This window comes from Natrix helvetica (assembly GCF_964273705.1).
Source record: "Natrix helvetica genome assembly, chromosome: 6".
NCBI lineage: Eukaryota > Metazoa > Chordata > Lepidosauria > Squamata > Natricidae > Natrix > Natrix helvetica.
Window position 1 is genome coordinate 63,848,873 of NC_138553.1, and position 20,150 is coordinate 63,869,022.

The 20,150-nt window shown below is 39.4% G+C and overlaps 1 protein-coding gene across 6 annotated transcripts in view; it reads left to right on the top strand.

Moving 5' to 3' along the window:
- The window catches only part of PTPRZ1 (protein tyrosine phosphatase receptor type Z1), a 133,218-nt gene that overhangs the window by 58,492 nt on the left and 54,576 nt on the right, over positions 1-20,150 (top strand). For all 6 annotated transcript variants that reach the window (XM_081958405.1, XM_081958407.1, XM_081958404.1 and 3 more), the window contains exon 3: positions 18,227-18,406. In XM_081958405.1, the coding sequence (XP_081814531.1) occupies positions 18,227-18,406 (180 nt within the window). The remainder of the gene's footprint in view (positions 1-18,226; positions 18,407-20,150) is intronic.

The following is a 20,150-nucleotide window of genomic DNA, read 5'->3' on the forward strand; positions in this document are numbered from 1 at the left end:
GAACACCCACCAGGTCACCCACTGAGTGGCAGAGAAATCGGGCTTCGGCAAAAGGAAAAAAAAGCCATTTGAAATTAGCCCTCTCCAACTCTGCTATTAAGGCGGAAACTGCAACCAAGAGATAACAGGACAACTAACCATATTCAGTTAACCCCCAGAGCGGAAGAGGCTGAATTGGGGGCTCTGTGAGTTGGTTTGTAGGACCCGGATGGCTGTGATCATAGGATTTGTTGGCTGTTGGTTTTAGTTCATAAAATATACCCGCAGCTCCTGAGGGGGGCAAGTCTTCTCCACTTGCAACATCTTCACCTTGAGAGCATCGCTAGCAGCCGCTTTCCACAGCTCAGGAGGTCTGCGCTCTCTTTGCCGCTGCTGCTCATCCTGAAAACGCTTTCCTTCACAATCCTCATGTTTCAGGCTGAGCAGCGTCAGTGAGAAGAGCGCGGGAGTGGAGCTGCTCTTTTTTCCATGGGGCAGAAGGAGGCAAGATGGCCTCAGGTGCCATCCAGTGACACCCCCTCAGAGGCGTCCCTTCTCGGCCCGAAACAAAGCACAGGCGAGGAAGGAGTTTCTGGTGGCTGCACCAACAGCAGAAGCAGCAGCGGTGACCATCGCTGAAGCACAATCCCAGGCAGTCTGTTCTGGCTCTCCCTTCTCCGAGCATGTCCCGTTGCTGCTGGCACCACTTTTGGTGAATCTGGCTCGACGGCAATGGCAAGAAACGGCTGCCCGTGATGGCAAGAGCCCTGCCGCTGAGCTGGATTCACCAAAAGCAGTGCTAGCAGCAATGGAACATGCTCGGGGAAGGGAGAGCCAGAACTGACTGGCTGGGATTGTGCTTCAGCGGCAGTCGCCGCTTCTGCTACTGCTGCAGCCACCAGAGACCCCTTCCTCACTGCCGCTTGTTTTGGGCAAGAAGCAATGCCTCTGAGGGGCTGTCTCCAGATGGCACCTGAGGCTGCCTCGCCTCCTTCTGCCCTGCAGAAAAAAAGAGCAGCTCCATTCTCCCCTCTCACTTTCCTCAGCCTATGTGCTATTTGGGGGGTGGGTGAAAGTGCCCCTCGGCTGCCCCTCCAGGATGACCACTACGCATCCTCCACGTGTGGGAGGTTGAAGGGGCGACCGCAGGTGAAGAGCAGTGAGGCAGCACAAGAGAAAGACTTCAAAATGAGTGGTGTGTGGCTGGGGTGCCTTGCTCCGACTTTCCCCAGATGCAAAATGCTTTAAAAATATTTTTAAGGTTTTTGGGGGGAGGTTCTAAAGGGTTAGGGGTGCAAGGGTCTTGTAACTTGACAGCTTTAAGGCTTGCACACTTCAAATGCCAGAGTTCCTGAGCCAACATGATTGGAGGAAGAATTCTGGGAGTTGAAGTCCACAAGTCTTAAAGCTGTCAAGTTTGAGATGTGGAATATTGAGATTTGGAAAATAATAGAAGTAAATCATAAAAAGCACGAATTGAAGAAATAAAAATTAAAAAAACTAAAAACAGGGAGATAAGTCAGAGTGAAGGTTTCTTGAGTTTGTGAAGTAGAATTTATGAATACATCTGTGGAAAGGGAAATGTTGGTTTAATTATGAATGGAAAGGCTAAAAATGTACATCACAAAATATGAATATATTATCTACATTTTGTGGATGGAATTTGTAAGTGGTGATAGTTGCATGTTATACTCCAGTGAAGGATGATGAAGGAAGAATTTAGAAAAGAGTACAGGAGATAATTGTGTGACTTGCTGAATGACAATAGCTAGTTTAAGCACAAATCTATTCATAATGTACAAAGCAAAGGAATGAATATAAAACTAAAAGATTGAATGGTTTGGTTAAATATGAATGAACAAATTAGGGAAGGCTGTCTGGATGGAAGATTCAGGTCATGGGAGAGATCATTTTTGGTAGCATCAAGAGTTGGGGGGAAAATGCACATGGAAGAGAAAGAAAGTAGAGTATAGGACAGGGGGGTCAAACTCGAGGCCCTTGGGTCATATCCGGCCCATGGGATGCTTAGGTCTGGCCGTCAGGGCTGCCCTGGAAATAGTGAAAGACTGGCCCGTGGTGCCTCTGCCAGTGGAAACAGGCTCCTGGTCTTTGTTTTTTGGCTGCGACTGCTTCCTGCAACCCTCTGCCAGCGAAAACAGAGCTCAGGAGGGCCCTCCTGAGCTCCATTTTTGCTGGCAGAGGGCTGCAGGAGGCCGTCACAGCCAAAATGGAGCTAAGGCCCTCGTTTTTGCTGGCAGAGCGCTCAAGCCACCACAGGCATCCCTGACATGAAAAATATTGAGCTGACCATGCCAACCCAAGCCATGCCCACCCAGCCCCCTGAGGTCAAAAACAACCCTGATGCAGCCCTCAACGAAATTGAGTTTGACATCCGTGCTATAGAAGAATGACTGCATAAAGGAAAATAGTCCTCCATGAAAAGCATTGGAACATAGATTAATCACCCAGCAGAAAGCATGGGAAGTGGACATAATGGGAAGTGATATGGAACAAAGTGAAAAGAATTAGTTAGAGAGTGACACAGAAGAGACCTAATAAAGGGGAATATAAAAGTGATACTTTTTATATTTGCGATGACAAAGTAAAAGAGGCTTGGATGAGAAAAATGTATGTAAGAGAAGGTTTAGGATGAGAAAAACATATTCTCTAATACATAGAAACATAGGAATGAATAATTAAAATTAAAAGAGGCTGAGAAAATGCAGCGCAGTTCTGATGGAAATCAATTGCTTTGGAAGTGGGTGAAGAGGGCTGAACAAAACATTTTTAGCAAATTGAATAGAATTAAGAATAAAGATGATTGAATGATTTGGGAAGAAACTTAAATGAGAAGTATTTGAAAGAAATAATGCATGTGAGAAATGTAAAGTATACAGGAAAGATATATTGAAAAATGGAATTGAAACAAATTTGATACATCAAGTGTTAATGTAAGAAAAATGGATGAGAACATTATAAATGTTTTGAGATTGTTGAGAAATGGTAAGTTTGCAAATGCATGTGGAATTATAAAATGTTTAAATTTGGATGTGATTCTACAGTGTGCTTAATGTGTCTACAATGTGTATAGAGATTATATGTATATAGACAGTGTATAAAATGCCACTAGGATTATGCCTTTTAATATTAATGTGCCAAAGAGCAAGATAGTCATATTTGACAGAACAATTCCAATTAAAAATAAAGGGCAAAAACCTACAGCAAGTTAGGTTAGTGTTTGTATTTTAGTAACATATGTATTAAGGATGGGAAAATGGCATGTAGAAGGTCTATCAATGTAGTTGTAAAGAATTAATAGTCTAAGGCATTTTCTTAATATAACAAGTATATATTATAATTATAATAAGCATAATATGTAAATCTTGTATCAAAATAACATATTACTAAATCTGAGAAGATTGAGGAGTAAATGGCTTATATAATTAGATGTCAAAATTTGTTGAAGAATTGTAGTTCTCAATAACAGGAATTTTTACAGAAGGCACGGCATTTTAAGAACAAAAACACAATACTGAAATGGTTTGTGGAGTTGGTAAAAGCACAAATGGTTTACAAAGATACAAAGGGATGTATGAATGGTTCTAGTTAATATAAAATACATTTAGCTGTATTATATTACACCTAATTATTTGGTTTATTATCTTTTACTCTATTTCCTACTGTATATAATAGTTTGTCTGGAAAAGGATTACCATGATGAGTAAATGCCTGTATTGTTTTACACAAGAAGTAACCTTTTTTGTCCCATCTCTTCTGGGTTAATTAATGAATATGCTAAACTGGGAATTATGATTTCATTTAATTGCTTTCTCAAGCCTGAGCAGTATTACTGAACTACATACAGTCAAAGAAACAACATGTCACTGGCTGCTGAAAGAATCAGGGATGATTTGCTTGACCATAAAAATGCACAAATCCATAAAAAATGGTTTATTGTAGCGTTGACTTCAATGATATAAATTAACACTAAGGGAATATTACATTAAATGATGTGAAAAGGGTACTAAAAGTTTACGGGAAAATGAATATTAAAATTTTGATTACCCTTCATGGCTAAACTATTAACTATATAAACACCCTTCACATGATTATAGTTCAAATCCTGGAATTGCAGAAATGTAATTTCTGATTAATCTCCAATTATATTATTACTGATTATATGATCTCTCTCAGAGGTGGTATTCAGCAGTTCTGGAGAACCGGTAGCGGAAATTTTGAGTAGTTTGGAGAACCGGTAAATACCCCACCTCTGACTGGCTCTGCCCCCATCTATTCTCTGAGTCCCAGCTGATCAGGAGGAAATGAAGATTTTTGCAGCATCCTTCCCCTGACGTGGGGTAGGAATGGAGTTTTTACAGTATCCTTCCCTTGTCACGCCCACCAAACGATGCCACACGCACAGAACCAGTAGTAAACCACCACTGATTTCTCTGTGAGAGGTTCATAGTAAGTTTTGAAACAATGATAATGCTAAGAGAAGAGTTTATAACAACTGCAGAAGTATAACAAGGCAGAGTTCTAATAAAATATACACAGATTTCAAAGTAGAATTTCTTAATAAAAATGTCAAGATAATATGTATAGTTTGAAGAACGTAAAAGCACACTTAGCATAGTTTTAATGTTTTTATCTTATTCTCCATTTTCTAACATAGTGGATTTGGAGATAGCAGAATGAGTAATAAGAGTTTCCATATAATGTATTAAGATGATAATGGGATAAAACAATAGTTCCTTAAAGAAATTAATTGTCCCTATTCATATATAGCACAGATTTTACCATAATAAGCAATAAAATTGGTCGAAAAATAAATGTTCCTGAATACAGAAAATGTGCATCCAGAAATGTACAGAATTATTAGAAGCAATATAATAATATAATACTGGTTTAAAAAGTCACCAAATGTTATCCCATTTTCTTAATGACCAGTATGAAATATTAGCTTTTAATCATATATATATATATATATATATATATATATATATATATGTGTGTGTGTGTGTGTGTGTGTGTGTGTGTGTGTGTGTGTGTGTGTGTGTGTGTGTTATATTTGTATTATATATATATGTATGTATGTATGTATGTATGTATGTATGTATGTACAACACAAATGTAAGAAGGCAACATAAAAAATGGCTTTCTTCCCGGATGACTCCTAGGGTGATCCAAAAGACAGAAAAGGGAAGCAGTATGCTCCCTCCCATATTTGGGCATACCAGGGGTTGTGACACAATACACAAAATGTATGTGTGTGTGTGTATGTGTGTGTGTTTGTATGTGTGTGTGTGTGTGTGTGTGTGTATGTGTGTGTTGTATTTGTGCTGATAAATAAATAAAGGGAGACTAGTATAGATCTATTTCAAGCTATTTAGCTCTCATCAGCTAGCCATACCCTTACTGGGATTCCTATATATTATATACAGGGATATAATATAGATAGATAAATAGATATATTCTATCATCTATCTATCTATCTATCTATCTATCTATCTATCTATCTATCTATCTATCTATCTATCTATCTATCTATCTATCTATCTATCTAGATAATAGATAGATAGATAATCCCAAACAATACTAGTTATATTCCATTCTAAAATATTTTATTTCTCTCCAAATGTAAGATTTCATTATGTAGGACTAGAATGATAGTATGAATTTCATGCTCTGTAGGCTTCAAAATAATATTGATTACTGAAAATGTCAGAAAGAGATAATACAAAGTAACATTTCTGCCTATTTTATCTCTTATTCTGACATATATGCAGAATAATACTATGATGAATAATGTGAGAATGCATAATTTATTACAGAAATTATACAGATAAAAATAAGATTCATATGTATATTTTTCAATTAGGATTTTAGTGTTCAGGTCATGTATCAACTTAATTGATTCTTACAACTGGTTTGAATTACTCTTAGTGGTGAGGCATATATCATCACTCCTATATCCTAAAAATGCCACCAGTCCAATGTGTTTTCATAGTTGCTTCATTGTTTTCTTACTACTGATTGAAAAGAATCAAGAATCTAACAGCATTATTTTTGCACCAAAACAAAATTCAATAAGGTTTATACATTCCATCATTTGATGGTGTAGAATTTGCATGCATGTCTGTGGATTATGAGATATTTATTAGGCAAAGGAAAGAAAAAGTGTCTTTTGGGAATTCTGTTTCCATTCTGTTTTTTATTGTTGCCAGGATTCCTGATTTATTTACTTTCCAATAGTTAATTTGTGTTTAAAAATATGCTATTCAGGATAGCAAATTTGTGCATTCTTGGGTTTGGCCTTGTTGCCAGTTTCTTTTGTTAGCACTAATCAGCACCATGTGGTTAGTGGGCCCAGGATTCTACAATGCAATACAGAAAATGTGTATCCTTTTGCTTGACTTTTATTCTAATTGATCTAACTTCAAGAAAATGTAAGAAGATGTTGCTATTATCTCAGACTAATTACTGTATATAGGATATGGGGGCATCTGTTTTCATAATTTTAACAAGCTGTCTATTGCAGTGACATGCGGTGAGGTTTATGGCTGGTAAGGCTGGTGACGTAATCAGGAAGGCGGGGAATGGGACCACGTGTGCAGGAGGCTGAGGCAGTTTCAGCCTCCTGCACACGTGGTCCCATTCCCCGCCTTCCTGAGTCAACATGAAGGGGACCACGGAGCGCGAGCTGGCAGAGCGCACTCCGCGGTCCCCTTCATTTTTGACTCAGGAGGGCAGGGAATCGGACCACGTGTGCCTTTTCCCTTTTCCCTTTTTTTTTCTTTTCATGATGAGAGCATTGAAGCTCTGCCTCCCCTGCCTCCCCTGACCGCACGTCCCTGGTCTATTGTCACTTTGATGTCCAGAGATGTCTTTGTCTAATAAAATAAATAAATACTAAATAAACTAAATAAGAAACTATATTGATTGGCTTGATACTTTGCCACTGTGGAGTGTCCAATCTTTTCAAGATATTCAGTTTTTATTGAAACTGAAATTATTGTTTTACACTGTCAAAAGGAAGTTCTTTTATTCTTTTATCTTAATTTTATCATTTCATCTTTTGTTTTCCTTTGTTTCACTCTTTAGTTTAGATTTAGATGTGCAAGATCCAATCTGGGTCAGTCACCAGGACCAGAGGTTTAGTCTTCCAAGCTTTTAGACTCATGCTGGAGCCCATCCTACACATTCTGGTGAGAGAGAAATTCCCTGAGGATCTGCTCCAGCACGAGTTCAAAGGCTCGGAAGAGTTAACTTCTGGTCGTAGTGACTGACCAGATTAAATCCTGCAACATTATCCTGGAACATCTATATATTTGCTTCCTTTGTGAGATTAGATTTTTTTTTACTATCCTATCTTTATTGTTATTATTTAATAACTCAAGGGCCGTCTAATCCTACCCATGTATACCCATAAATCCTACTTTCTGCAAATGTATCTAGGACTGAAACTTCAGTCCTTTGTGAAGTGAAATAAACATATATAACACTCCTTCCTTCTCCTATTTTCTTCACAACGAGAGCCTTGTGAGGTGGGTTGAGTTGGGCTGAGAGAGAGAGTGACTGGCCCAAGGTCACCCAGCTGACTTTCATATCTAAGCAGTACTAGAACACATGGTCTCCTGGTTTCTAGCTTGTTGCCTTAAGCACTAAATTAAACTAGTGATAAATTTCCATTGGCAAATATGTATTGTTTTTTTCTTAATCTAGTTTTATTTTATTTGAAAAAAAGTTAAAATGCAAAACTCCCAAAAACAAAAAACAAACAAGACATTGAAAAAGTGTATTAAAAACAAAAACCAACACATATGCATATATTATCCCCCCCCCCCAGTTGAACATTGATTAATACATCAATGTTATTTTCCCACCCCTTGCGGAACAGGCTCCCAAAAATTTTAAACCGGTAAATCTATTTTCAGATTATTGACCTGTCATCTATATGCTATATTACTGAAAAAATAGTGAGCAGGAAGAACAATAATAACGAGAAAGGCAAGGTTAAAGTTTCAAAACCCTCTGTTAACAAACTATTATTGTAATCAATTTACAGAAAATTTACAATGGCATCTTACTTATCTGAAATTATCAGTTAAGAATAATTCCTTCTAGATCAAATATTCATGTTTGTTTCTTAATACCATCTCTTATCAATTGTCCAGTTAAATATAATAAATTCAGTATCCATAATTGGTCTATTTTCCCAGCAAAGTTCAGATGACAATGGTTTTCGACTAAGTGTGATAAATCCATTCCCTAATCTGCTTCAATCCTCCTAGGGAAAGTCAATTTAATACAGTAGACATGTTCTTGGATGCCATTGTGACAGTGTTGGGACCTGTCAGAGGGTAGGTATGGATAGGACATGCATACATGAACACACACACACACACACACACACACACACACGGAGAGAGAGAGAGAGAGAGAGAGAGAGAGAGAGAGAGAGAGAGAGAGAGAGAGAGAGAGAACATAAAACGTATTAGCAATAATATAATGGAGCACAAGACCAAAATTTGAATCTGAAAGATTCAGCATGACTTTCTAAAATATTTATTATAAGGGAGTGGAGTTGTAACATAAACTCCAACTTTAAAATATGCATGTCACTTAAAATAGAAAAAATCCCAAAATGCCATCTATATGGAATATTACAGCCACACAGAAATGTGACATTGCTCCACAGACTGTGAAGTTTGTCTTCTTTCTGATCTATAAATTTATAACTCAGAATCAACTACAGCCACTGAGACTACAATTATTTTAAAGGTCACCTATACTGATATAATTCAGAAAGAAGCTTAGCTTGAATGTCACTTCCTAGCCAGCTGTTCACAGCAGTCCTTTTTTTTAATTAGTGGAATATGAACTTTTAAATTTTCAGAATGATTATCAGGTTAAAAGTTCTGATATTTTCTCTGGAAGGAAATCCATTCAGTTAAAGAAATGGCATATATTATTCACTGTTTATCACAAACTTATTCTGTTTGCTCAGTTCTTATTAATTCATGCAAGAACTCTTTGGGATATTTTAGACTTCAACCTGAAAATAGTTACTCCCTATAATGAAGGTAATCCTTGGCTGACAAATGTAACTGGAATTGTGAACCCCGTCATTAAACAATGAGGTCATTAAGTGTGATGTCCCGTGACCATGCTGACTTAATGGCAGCAATTCCAGTGGTTGTGTTTGTTAGGCACTTTGCCCATGGCTGTTGGGTAGAGGAACATGTGATAGACAGTTGCAATCTCCTGTCAGTTTCCCCATTTACTTCTCTTGTTGGAAGACTACCGTGAAGGTTACAAATATGATAACAGGATGCTGCAACTATTGTAATTGATAGCCAGTTGCTTAGTGCCCAAATTGTGATCATGTGACAATGGGGACATTGTAACAGCTGCAACTGTAAGGACCAGCCATAAGTGTCTCGTTCAGTATTGTTGTATTTAAAATTAAAATTAAATGGTCGCTGAACATTTCCTCTATTGACGGTTTTCCTGGGCTCTTGAAATACTGTAGACAGTGCATTCAGAAAGTATTCAGACCCCCTTCACTTTTGTCAATTTTGTTAGGCTGCAGCCTGACTCTACAGTTGTTGAAATTCATTTTTTCTCATTAATCTACACTCAGTATTCCATAATAACAAGTGAAAACAGAATTTTAGAAATGTCTGTACATTTATTAACAAGAAAAAAAACATGAAATATCACATGGGCATAAGTACGGCAGCCTCCTAAACAGGAAACAAATTGACTAGCAGGGAGAAATCCAAATGTGCCATTGTATGTATTGGTTGTTCAATACAAAAGGGAGAAATAAAAAGAAAAAAAACCTTTAGTGTATATAATGCATTGATAAATAATGTAGCCACAGCATGCAGAGAATGACTTCTGGAATTCCTTCCAACTTCTTACCAAAAGCCAGGTGCACCTATGTTTTCTTTTGTGTAACAAAGTGATGTTTCTAAGTGTAAAGTGTTGCTTTCGTTCATATTGCATTGAGAGTGCTGGGAAGGACTGTAAAAGCTGCATGTGGTCCACTTTGGATCATGTGACTGGAAGGGGCTAGGACAGTGATGGCTAACCTTTTTGGTGCTGAGTGCCCAAAGCACATGTGCGCAACCCCAAAATGCAATGCAAGCACCCCCCGTGCATGCGCCCACACACACATGCGCGTGCGTCCCCACTCATGCGTCCCCTTCCTCTCCCCCAGGAGGCTTTCCAGGCCCAAAACAGGGCACCACCCCTGCACCCCGTTTTGGCTTCCAGGTTGGTGCAGGAGGCCTCCCAGGCACAGAATGGGGTGCGGCGGGGTGGGGGGTGGGAAATGCGCACATATACGTGCCATAGGTTTGCTGTCATGGGGCTAGGACCTAGAATAGATGAATCACCTTCTGAGCCACTGAACAATGGGGATCCACTAGTGATTTCCCCCCCCCCCTTTGTAGCCCTCTCCCTGATCTTTTTCTTCTGCTAACTTCTCCCTGCTTACTTGGTTCCAGACTTTTTCAGTTTTCAGAATTTTCTTAAACTGTGGGGTATTTGATGCTCTCTGAGCTTGGCTGATTTCTTGCAGACATTTCATTACCACATTAGGTAACATCATCAGTACATCAACAATGCCACAGTTCAACCCTCAGCTACAAATATTCTCTTCCATCAATTTATTAAACTCATCGACAGAATTTCAACCTCCTTTCTTTCAAAATTCTTCTGTATTGGAAACAATAAAAATCCAAAATACAGTGATGTCACTTCCGGGATCGGACGATGACGGACATGTTTGTCTGCCGCTCGTCTCCCCGGTGGGTCCCTTAGGGGACACAGAAGCCCTTGTAGGGGGGTCCTGCCGAAGGGCGGCTGGCCGAGGCACCCCGCATTTGGCGGCAGCCAGCTGGGGTGCTTTTCGGCTTTGCCTAGGAGCTGGGAAGTGGAGCGGGGCGAGAGACAGTTTCGCGCTGCCTGCCCTCTCATCGGATGGCTCCAGAGGCTAAAAGAAAAGTTGGAGAAGTGCAGCTGGAGACTGAAGGTGGGGATCCTGACCAATGCTCTTGGAGGACTTAGGAGAAAAGCAACAATCACTTTGTGAGTCTTTTGTGTTTCTGTCCTTGAAGAGAGATTAGGGGGGGGGGGTTACCATTCCCCTGCTCGGACTAAGCAGCTTTGAAAATGGACCCTCGGGAAGAGAGAGGTTAAAAGACTGATTTATTTGACTTTTAATTGAAAATGACTTTCACAATTGCTGGAAACGACTCTGAACTGTTGTTTTAAAACAAAAAACTTTTGGCAACTTCTTTCCCTGCGAAGGGGAGGGCCAAGATGGCGCTCGTCCCTCTTTCTTTGTCTTTATGCAAATGAAGTCTGTCCTCTGAAGTTACTCCCAAAGAGAGAATAAAGAAAAGTGGATTGCTTGTTTACTCTCCCAAAGGGAAACTGGGACCTCCTCCTGTGTAGGATCTTCTGATCTTTGGCTGACTTTTCTCTCCATTCATCTTGGTGTATTTTACTCTTGGAACTGCAAATTAGGTGCTGTTGCGATTGTTTTCCTTTGGAGACCAGCGTAGCTGTGAAACCCTCTGACACCACTTCCCTTGGCAAGGATTTGCATCTTTGAACTTAAACAAATGGCGGCAAGGAAACCCCCTAGCGGCAAAGCGCACTCAGCCCCCTCATCGGCTGCCCCAAGTCCCACGATGCAACAGTCTAAGATATCGTCAATGTTGCAGAAAACAGTGGCTGGGGAGGATCCTAAGGAATTATCTGTTACGGAAATGTTTAAAGAACTTATGAAGGGACAGAATGAAATGAGAGCTGAGATCAAAGAACTCAGAGTGGTTAAAGAACATATAGCTGGAAATACACAACGAATTTTGGTGTTAGAGGACGGAATGGCGGGGCTGGGGGAAGAAGTGAAAGCAATGCATAAGGCAAACATAGATATGAAAAGCTTTCAGACAAAAGTAGAATTTGAAAGAATGTCCTTTTTTCTTAGATTCCAGAACTTACCAGAAACAGAGAATGAAAACCTTAAAGATATTATGAGTACAATTTTAGCAGATTATCTCAAGAGAGATAAAAAACAAATATGGTGGGATATGGATCTAGCTTATAGGATAAATTCAGCATATGCTAGAAGACACAATGTTCCGACGGAGATACATGTTAAGTTTGTCAGGAGATCCACAAGGGACGAGGTACTTGCGACCCAAAGGGAGGGACCATTGAAATATAAGGGTGAAGAGATCACCATTCTTAAACAGATCCCGAAAAAAATAAGAGATAGAAGGAGGAAATTTTCCTCCCTAGCAAAAAAATTTATATGAAAAAGGGATCTGGTTTAAATGGCTGATTCTGGAGGGGATGTTAATCTTCTGGGAGGGAAATAGGATCAGAATCAATACAGTCCAGGAGGCGGAGGCCTTCATTAAAAAGAATTTTCCACTCTCAGAGGAGGAACAGAGTGGGAGTAGTGAAAGAGACAGTAAAACACAAGACAGTAAGATCCAAGACGGGAAGGAGGGAGGCACTGAGGCTCTCTCTGGCGACAGGGAGGAAGAAGCAATATCGAAAAGGCTCAGATCTCAAAAATAAAATTATTTGGAACAATAGCAGTTAATGATATATTAGAAAATGACAAAGAGAAACATGTAGGAACACAAGACTAACAATATAGAGTAAGATTTGGTTTACTGTTTTCTTCTATAAATTTGTTGTACAATGTTATATAAATGAGCACCATGCTGGGATCTCTACCAGCAGTATGAAAGCTGCCAAAAAAATTTGTATACCTATTTACCCTTCCCTATATATTTGAAAACCAATAAAACTTTGTTTATATAAAAAAAATCCAATATACAGTATCTGTCAGCTGCAGGACTAGCATTTTAGGATTAATTCCAAAAAGCAACAGAGGACATAGGAAAGTACAGTGCTAAGAATATTTTCAGAGTAGGATAGAACAATTGCTGCTTGAAAATCATAGTAATTACCTGCTCTGGCAGAGAATGAGGAGATGACAGGCTGTTATATATTTCTGTTCTTTGTGACAGATTATATGGAAGTCAGCAAAAATGAGAGTAATCAAGCAAAATGCCAATGTAATAATATTTTTTGATGCAATTGTAGCTGTCTACTATTAATTTAAATGGGTGGCACAGTTTGCAAGGTTAGATTTATAATTAAAAGCTTTGTTAAAATTTGGTAACATTTAAATCTAAGCAGTCAGTTGTTTCATAGACAACAATTATTAACTTTTAGAGATTGGTAAAATAGGACTAGGAGGAGGTAGTATGATTGTTTTATTTTTAAGTGAACTTTCTGTTACAAATAATTTCCTGGAAATATTGCTCAGAAAGAATCCTGCCATAATGGTAGAAAATCATAGTTGAGTTATGTTGTTACATTCTATGTGTCAGGCCTGCAAGCCATCTTTTCTTTTTTGGCCTTCAGGCCTGCCACACTTTCTATTATTCTACTATGCATTTTCTATTGTGGGAAAATGAGACAGGGGATTATACGGAGTTGGGTGATATGTAGCCATAATGACATTCGTCAATTCTTTAGCCTTTCTTATGGTCCAACCTTCACAGCTATACATTGCAACTGGGAAAACGATAGCATTGACTATAAAGCACTTTTGTTGGCATAATGATATGTGTGATGTCAGTTTCCTTTCTCACTCTCATGAATCATTTAGTATTGGGGATTCAAGTTAGCAAAGCAACTGTCCAGCATGGTATGTACAGCATCAACATTTCAGCAATGGCTAGACCAGCGATGGCGAACCTTTTTTGGCTCGCGTGCCACAAGTGGGGGGAGCGCAGGGGGGTCATGTGTGGGCGTGCCACACCCATAATGCAATGCGTGACCCCCCAGTGCGCATGCGCGCACAACGCGTGACCCCCCCCCATTTTTACATGCTTTTTTTGCCCTCCCCAGGCTCCAGAGGCTTTATAGGAGCCTGGGGAGGGGGAAAAGAGCCTCCCCCGCCCCCCGGAGGCCCTCCAGAGGCTTCAGGGACCATCCGGAGGCTTCCCTGAAGCCTTCGGAACGCTTAAAACGACCCTCCGAGCAAACCGGAAGTGACTTCCGGGTTGCTCAGAGGGTCATTTTAAGCGCTCTGAAGGCATCAGGGAAGCCTCCGGACGGTCCCTGAAGCCTTCGGAATGCTTAAAACCACCCTCCGACCAAACCGAAAGTGACTTCCGGTTTGCTCGGAGGGTGGTTTTAAGCGCTCCGAAGGCGTCAGGGAAGCCTCCGGACAGTCCCTGAAGCCTTCGGAATGCTTAAAACCACCCTCTGAACAACCCTGAAGTCATTTAAAATAGCTTTTAAAAAGGTGAACTCAGCTGGCCAGCGCGCGCATGCGTGCTGGCCAGCTGACAGGGCAGCGCCTCGCGTGCCCTGACAAATGTCTCTGCGTGCCACTTGTGGCATGCGTGCCATAGGTTCGCCATCACTGGGCTAGACTGCAGCTGAGTGGCTTCATAAGTGTTCTTGTTTCATTCTTTTGGAATTTGTGAAAGGAACCTTAATCCAGAATATACTTTCATTTAGAGGTATTCAACATGTATTCAGGTATTCAGACCTAAGTTGGTGATTCTGGGATCTGTCAAGTGATACACATTTCTTTCTTGTCATATGAAGGAGGTGGAAAATAGGTGAAAATAATAGACTGAAATAATACTAGCTCACCACATTTTTCATGCAAACATAAATGCCTTGTGAAAACTTAACATTAACAATACATATAAAATGATGGAATTGTGACAGGAAACCTTGTAACAATTTCAAAGGATATGGAAATCTAGGGAGATTTGGTGACCTCGCATGATAGGGGCATTTTAAATTTGACAGATGCTATATCGGAAAGAAGGACTATTAACACAACTTTACTGCTCTTGCACTAAAACATTATTTGACATTCTTATGGTCAATTACACATATGGAAAATATATAGAAATGCAAAGTTAAGAGGAGTCACTCTTTGATAGGTCAACTTTGCCGAAGAAATGAATTTTGAAACCAAAGTGATTGAGAAAAAGGACTGAATATTAATCTAAGAACCAACTGAGTTTCTTTAAAATAGAAACCAATAATAAATGAACTAGGAGTTGAGGATAATGAAGATGACCAGTAGTCTCTGCAAAAAAATTGCAATGATGCTAAAATGATGAAATTGATATATGATGTCATATATGGCCCATGACTGTATATTTGTGTCCTGATGCCTGATTCAAAATTTACATGCATCATGCTGTATATTGCTCTGTGTCCAGGCCAGCAAGTTTGAGTGATGGGTACTTTTGGATTCGGAAGCAATGACAACATTAATATGGCTTTATTCCAAAGCAGTATAACAACATAACATTAAAGATAACATTATAATATAAAATAGCAATCAGATAATATTCAAGAACAAAAGGGAGACAAAAGACTTCTTCTGCCAGTCAGGGAACCCAGAAAAATGATGGTGAGCCTCTTCAAAGCTATTGGTTATGCAGCACTTGTCTCAGTCAGGTCTGCATGGAACGTGCATCTCATGGGGATTGCCTACCAGTTTATATAGATTCTAAAGCATAATTAGCCCTTTCTGTTCTCAAAAGCATTGTCTCACTTGATTTTGCCAACCCAAAGAGATAAGTTTATCTTGTCTTATTCCTGGAATGCATCACCCATTCCTGCCAAGGTTAAGACCAGATTAAGTAGCATTGAAGATGAGAAAGATCATCAAACTTTGCACATACTTTCCTTACCAAAGAGAGGACAAAACAAAGGATCAGCCTTTTGTGGTTAAAATAAATGCTTACTTAATGATTACATACTGAAACATTACGTGACACGGTATTACACACCACTTCAGAACCAGGTCATAGTTACTTGTTTTGGGGAGTGGGGTACTGCTGTAACTTTGAGTGGTTGTTAAGAGACTGATTGTAAGTTGGAACTTTATGTTCCGACAGCCCCACAGTCACCTGAGCACATTTTGGGTGCTTAGCAAACAATTGTTAACAATATTTTGTGGTCACATGACTGCAATTCACATTTTTGCCAAATGAAATAGTGCTTATCTTAACTTAACTTAACTTTAACTTTATTGGATTTCTAAACCGCCCCTCTCTCAAAAGAGACTCGGGGCGGTGTACAGTCATATTAAAATAGTTAAACAGTAAATATACATGTTATAAGTATAAAATAAATAAATTAAATATAGGACTGGAGGAGGTAGTAGAAGTTCCCTGTACAATTTAGTGAAGTTAGAATAAAAATTTTTAAAAATTTTAAAAAGTTAAAAACATTAACCTTAAAAGCTATCCCAAATAAAATATCCGCCAGGAGGTAAGAGTAGAACTATAAGTGGGCCAGGCCGGCTAACCGGAACAGGTGAGTCTTAAGTTTTTGTCGAAAGGAGCGGAAGTCGGTAGTAGTTCTAATATTATCTATGATTTTCAGCAAAAACATCTCATAACAAACAATAGTTTCACTTTAAAACAGTGTTTCTCAAACTTGGCGACTTTAAGTCCTGTGGACTTCAACTCCCAGAATTCCCCAGCCAGCTATGCTACGCCAAGTTTGAGAAACACTGCTTTAAAACCACCTCAAAAAAGTCCCAAAGGTGCTTTTTAAAGAGGCAACTGGGTTTTCTGGGTTTTCTTTTTTCTTCTTGAAGATGTTTCGCTTCTCATCCAAGAAGCTTCTTCAGTTCTCACTGAAGAAGCTTCTTGGATGAGAAGCGAAATGTGTTCAAAGAAAAAAGAAAAACTAGAATGTCCAGTTGCCTCTTGAAAAAAACACCTTTGGGACAACCATGACCTGCATGACTGAGAATCTCCATAGACACATAAAAATGGTTATAAAATCAAGTTGGTCACTACTTACAACCATGATGGGCAGGTTCCTTTGCAATTGTAGGTCGAGGACACAGATCTTTATAATTCGTCTTCACCCATCTTCCAGTGAAACCATCTTTACCACATGCACATGTCAACATTTGTCCCTCTTGCATTTCTACTGTAGACACCATGAAATTGAAAATGATTGTGCTATAACTCAAACTTCATGTTCAAGGAAAAGTCTCATACTTCGATATACTAGCTTTGCTGAGGATTTGTGATCTGGCAGGATATTTGTCAATGTTACTCGTAACAACCTTTCTGGCATTGTCATCAGTGGTGGGATGCAACCGGTTTAACAACCAGTTCGGTGGGTGCCAGTGACATGCAGTGAGGTTTATGGCTGGTGAGGGTGGTGATGTCATCAGGAAGGCGGGGAATGGGACCACGTGTGCAGAAGGCTGAGGCTGCCTCAGCCTCCCTCCTGCACACGTGGTCCCATTCTCCGCCTAGGATTTCCTGGGTCCCCATCCTAACCAAAGATTAATCAAATCTGACCCCGCTTAGTTTTCTTGGAATCAGCCATGGCCATTGCTCAGGGCGAGGAAGGGAGCCGCTCGCACATGCGCATTCGCCCTGGAACCATGAGCTCTGGCATCAAACCCGACAGAAGACAGGGAATGGGATCACATGTGCAGGAGGGAGGTGCAGGAGGCTCCTCTAGCCTCAGCCTCCCTCCTGCACACGTGGTCCCATTCCCCGCCTTCCTGAGTCAACATGAAGGGGACCGCAACTCAGGAAGGCGGGGAATGGGACCACATGTGCAGGAGGGAGGCTGAGGCTAGAGGAGCCTCCTGCACCTCCCTCCTGCACACGTGGTCCCATTCCCCGAGGCTCCTCAGCGCCTTTCCCTTTTTTTCATGATGAGAGCGGTGAGGCTCTGCTTCCCCTGTCTCCCCTGACCGCACGTCCCTGGTGGGCGCACACTTTGGGTTCATGGGCGTACCTAACGCACTTATGTGTAGTGTTCAAAATATAGCAATTTGAAGCTCAGCTGCTTACATTCTAAGGCAGCCCCGATAAGTAGAACAGCGGAGGCGCAGAAATCAGCAGTGCCACTTGAATCAGCTGAGCCAGAAAGAAGGAAATATAGGACAGGATAGCGCAGGGGCAGGTGGGCCGGACCATCTGATCATCGCCACTACCGGTTCACCGAAACCGGTCCGAACTGGCTGAATATCACTCTGATGTTGTAAAAGCATGTGAATTAGAGGGGAGTCTTGTTGTTTCAGAGATTAACAGAATATCTTTTAGAACATAATTTGTGGCTTTCATAAACAAATGAAAATCTATCAAATATGTTTAGATAAATTACTTCCCGGATTCGTTCTGGTTTTTAGGAGCCTTAAATCAAACAAAGTGGGGGAAAAAATATCCAGCATGCAATGGTGCCAAGCAGTCACCTATAAATATTGATGAAGATCTCTCTCAAGTAAATGTGAACCTCAAGCAACTGAAGTTCAAAGGTTGGGAAGAAGAAACTTCAGAGGACACCTTAATCTATAACACAGGCAAAACAGGTAAAGAATACGTATTCATATTATATTTGATATTCATAGAAGTTTTTTTCTTCATATGTGAGGCAATTTTTTTTTACAGTCTCTTGGTTTGGTTTATCCTTTTTTATCTTTTTGAAATTAAGATTCTTGCAATTAATGGGAAGACAGATGGCAATAGCAAACAAGCATTAATTCAAGAGGCCTCCAGGCCCAAAAGAAACATTAACAAAAATAACCCTTGAAATAACGTAATTCCTATAATCAAGTCCTTTCTATTTTCTGAATATAAATATATTTTAGCATAATATGCATGCTATTAATACAGCCCACATTGTGCACAATGTTATGTCACAAAGACCCAGCTAATGTTTTCACAGTTTATAAAGATAGATTTAAACATTTATCTTACTTAATTACAATGTTCTATTTCAAGAGGCATCATTCTAATTATTGAGAGTTTGCCATGTACAGATTATCAATATATTGATAGTCGCATGAATAAATGAGTTGAAATAAACCTATCATTTATCCAATTGGTATTTAATCAATCAATCAATAATCAATAATTTTATTTGATTAGCCGCAACCCTCTCCCGAAGGACTCGGGGCGGCGTACAATCAAAACGGATAAAAATGCACATAAGACAAACATATATACAAAAAGAACAGACATATACATATGTGCATGGAGGAGAGTTGACTTATAAGTGAAGGACAATTAAAAACACAATTAAAAAACACAATTAAAAACACAATTTAAAATCCCCTTAAATAAAATTACTAAATTAAAAAACCCATCAGGAGCGTTACGAAGTTATGGTTGAGCCAGGCCAGCTATTTGGAAAAGGTGGGTCTTGAGCTTAACACGGAAGGAGCGGAGGTCAGTAGTGGTCCTAATATCCGGGGGGAGGTCATTCCACAGGGCTGGGCCCGCCACAGAGAAGGCTCTGCTCCTAGGCGCCGCCCCATGGCACTGTCTGGTGGACGGCACCTGGAGAAGTCCCTCTCTGTGCGAGCGGATGGGTCGTAGGGATGTATGGGGCAGAATACGATTTAATCATGTAGAATATTATTTGTCTAGAATATATATTATAAAACCTGCAAAACTTCATATCAATTTGTTCTAATGATTTGTATTCTTTTTGTGTGAGAAAACACTGACTTATTCCTCAAAACATACATTTGAATCACTAAATTACTTAGTAATGCTTCATTTGAAAACTGAAGGGAAATTACAAAAACTTGAAGTATGGAATAGAAATCTGTTGAATATTCACCAGACCTATAAAATATATTTCAACATTTGAAATTGAGCTATTTAGTTAAATTTGATATAATATTTAGTATTAATAGGTTTTCCTACTGTAACTTATTGTACAATTTATCTGCTGAAGCTATGTAGTTGCAAACCAATTGTATATTGCTTCATAATTTATTTTGTTCTTTTATTTTTCAGAGAATTTTTAAAGCAAACTGAACTTTTGAAAATTATAAATTGAAAAAATAAAAGTGATCTATACAAACATCGTACTTAAAGTGTTCAGAATATATTAAAGTTCATATAAGTAATCATATTTAATCTAGCATGCAAACACTATATATTAATGCTAAGTTTAGATTCATTTTTAATTGGATTACATTCTATTTCCACATAGGCAATGGGATCTATTTTCATAGAAATGTGTAGAAGAAATACTTGATGGTGCATGAACATTTAAGGGTGGAACGCAGGAAGAGAGCTATTAGTAATAATTTGACTCTGTTC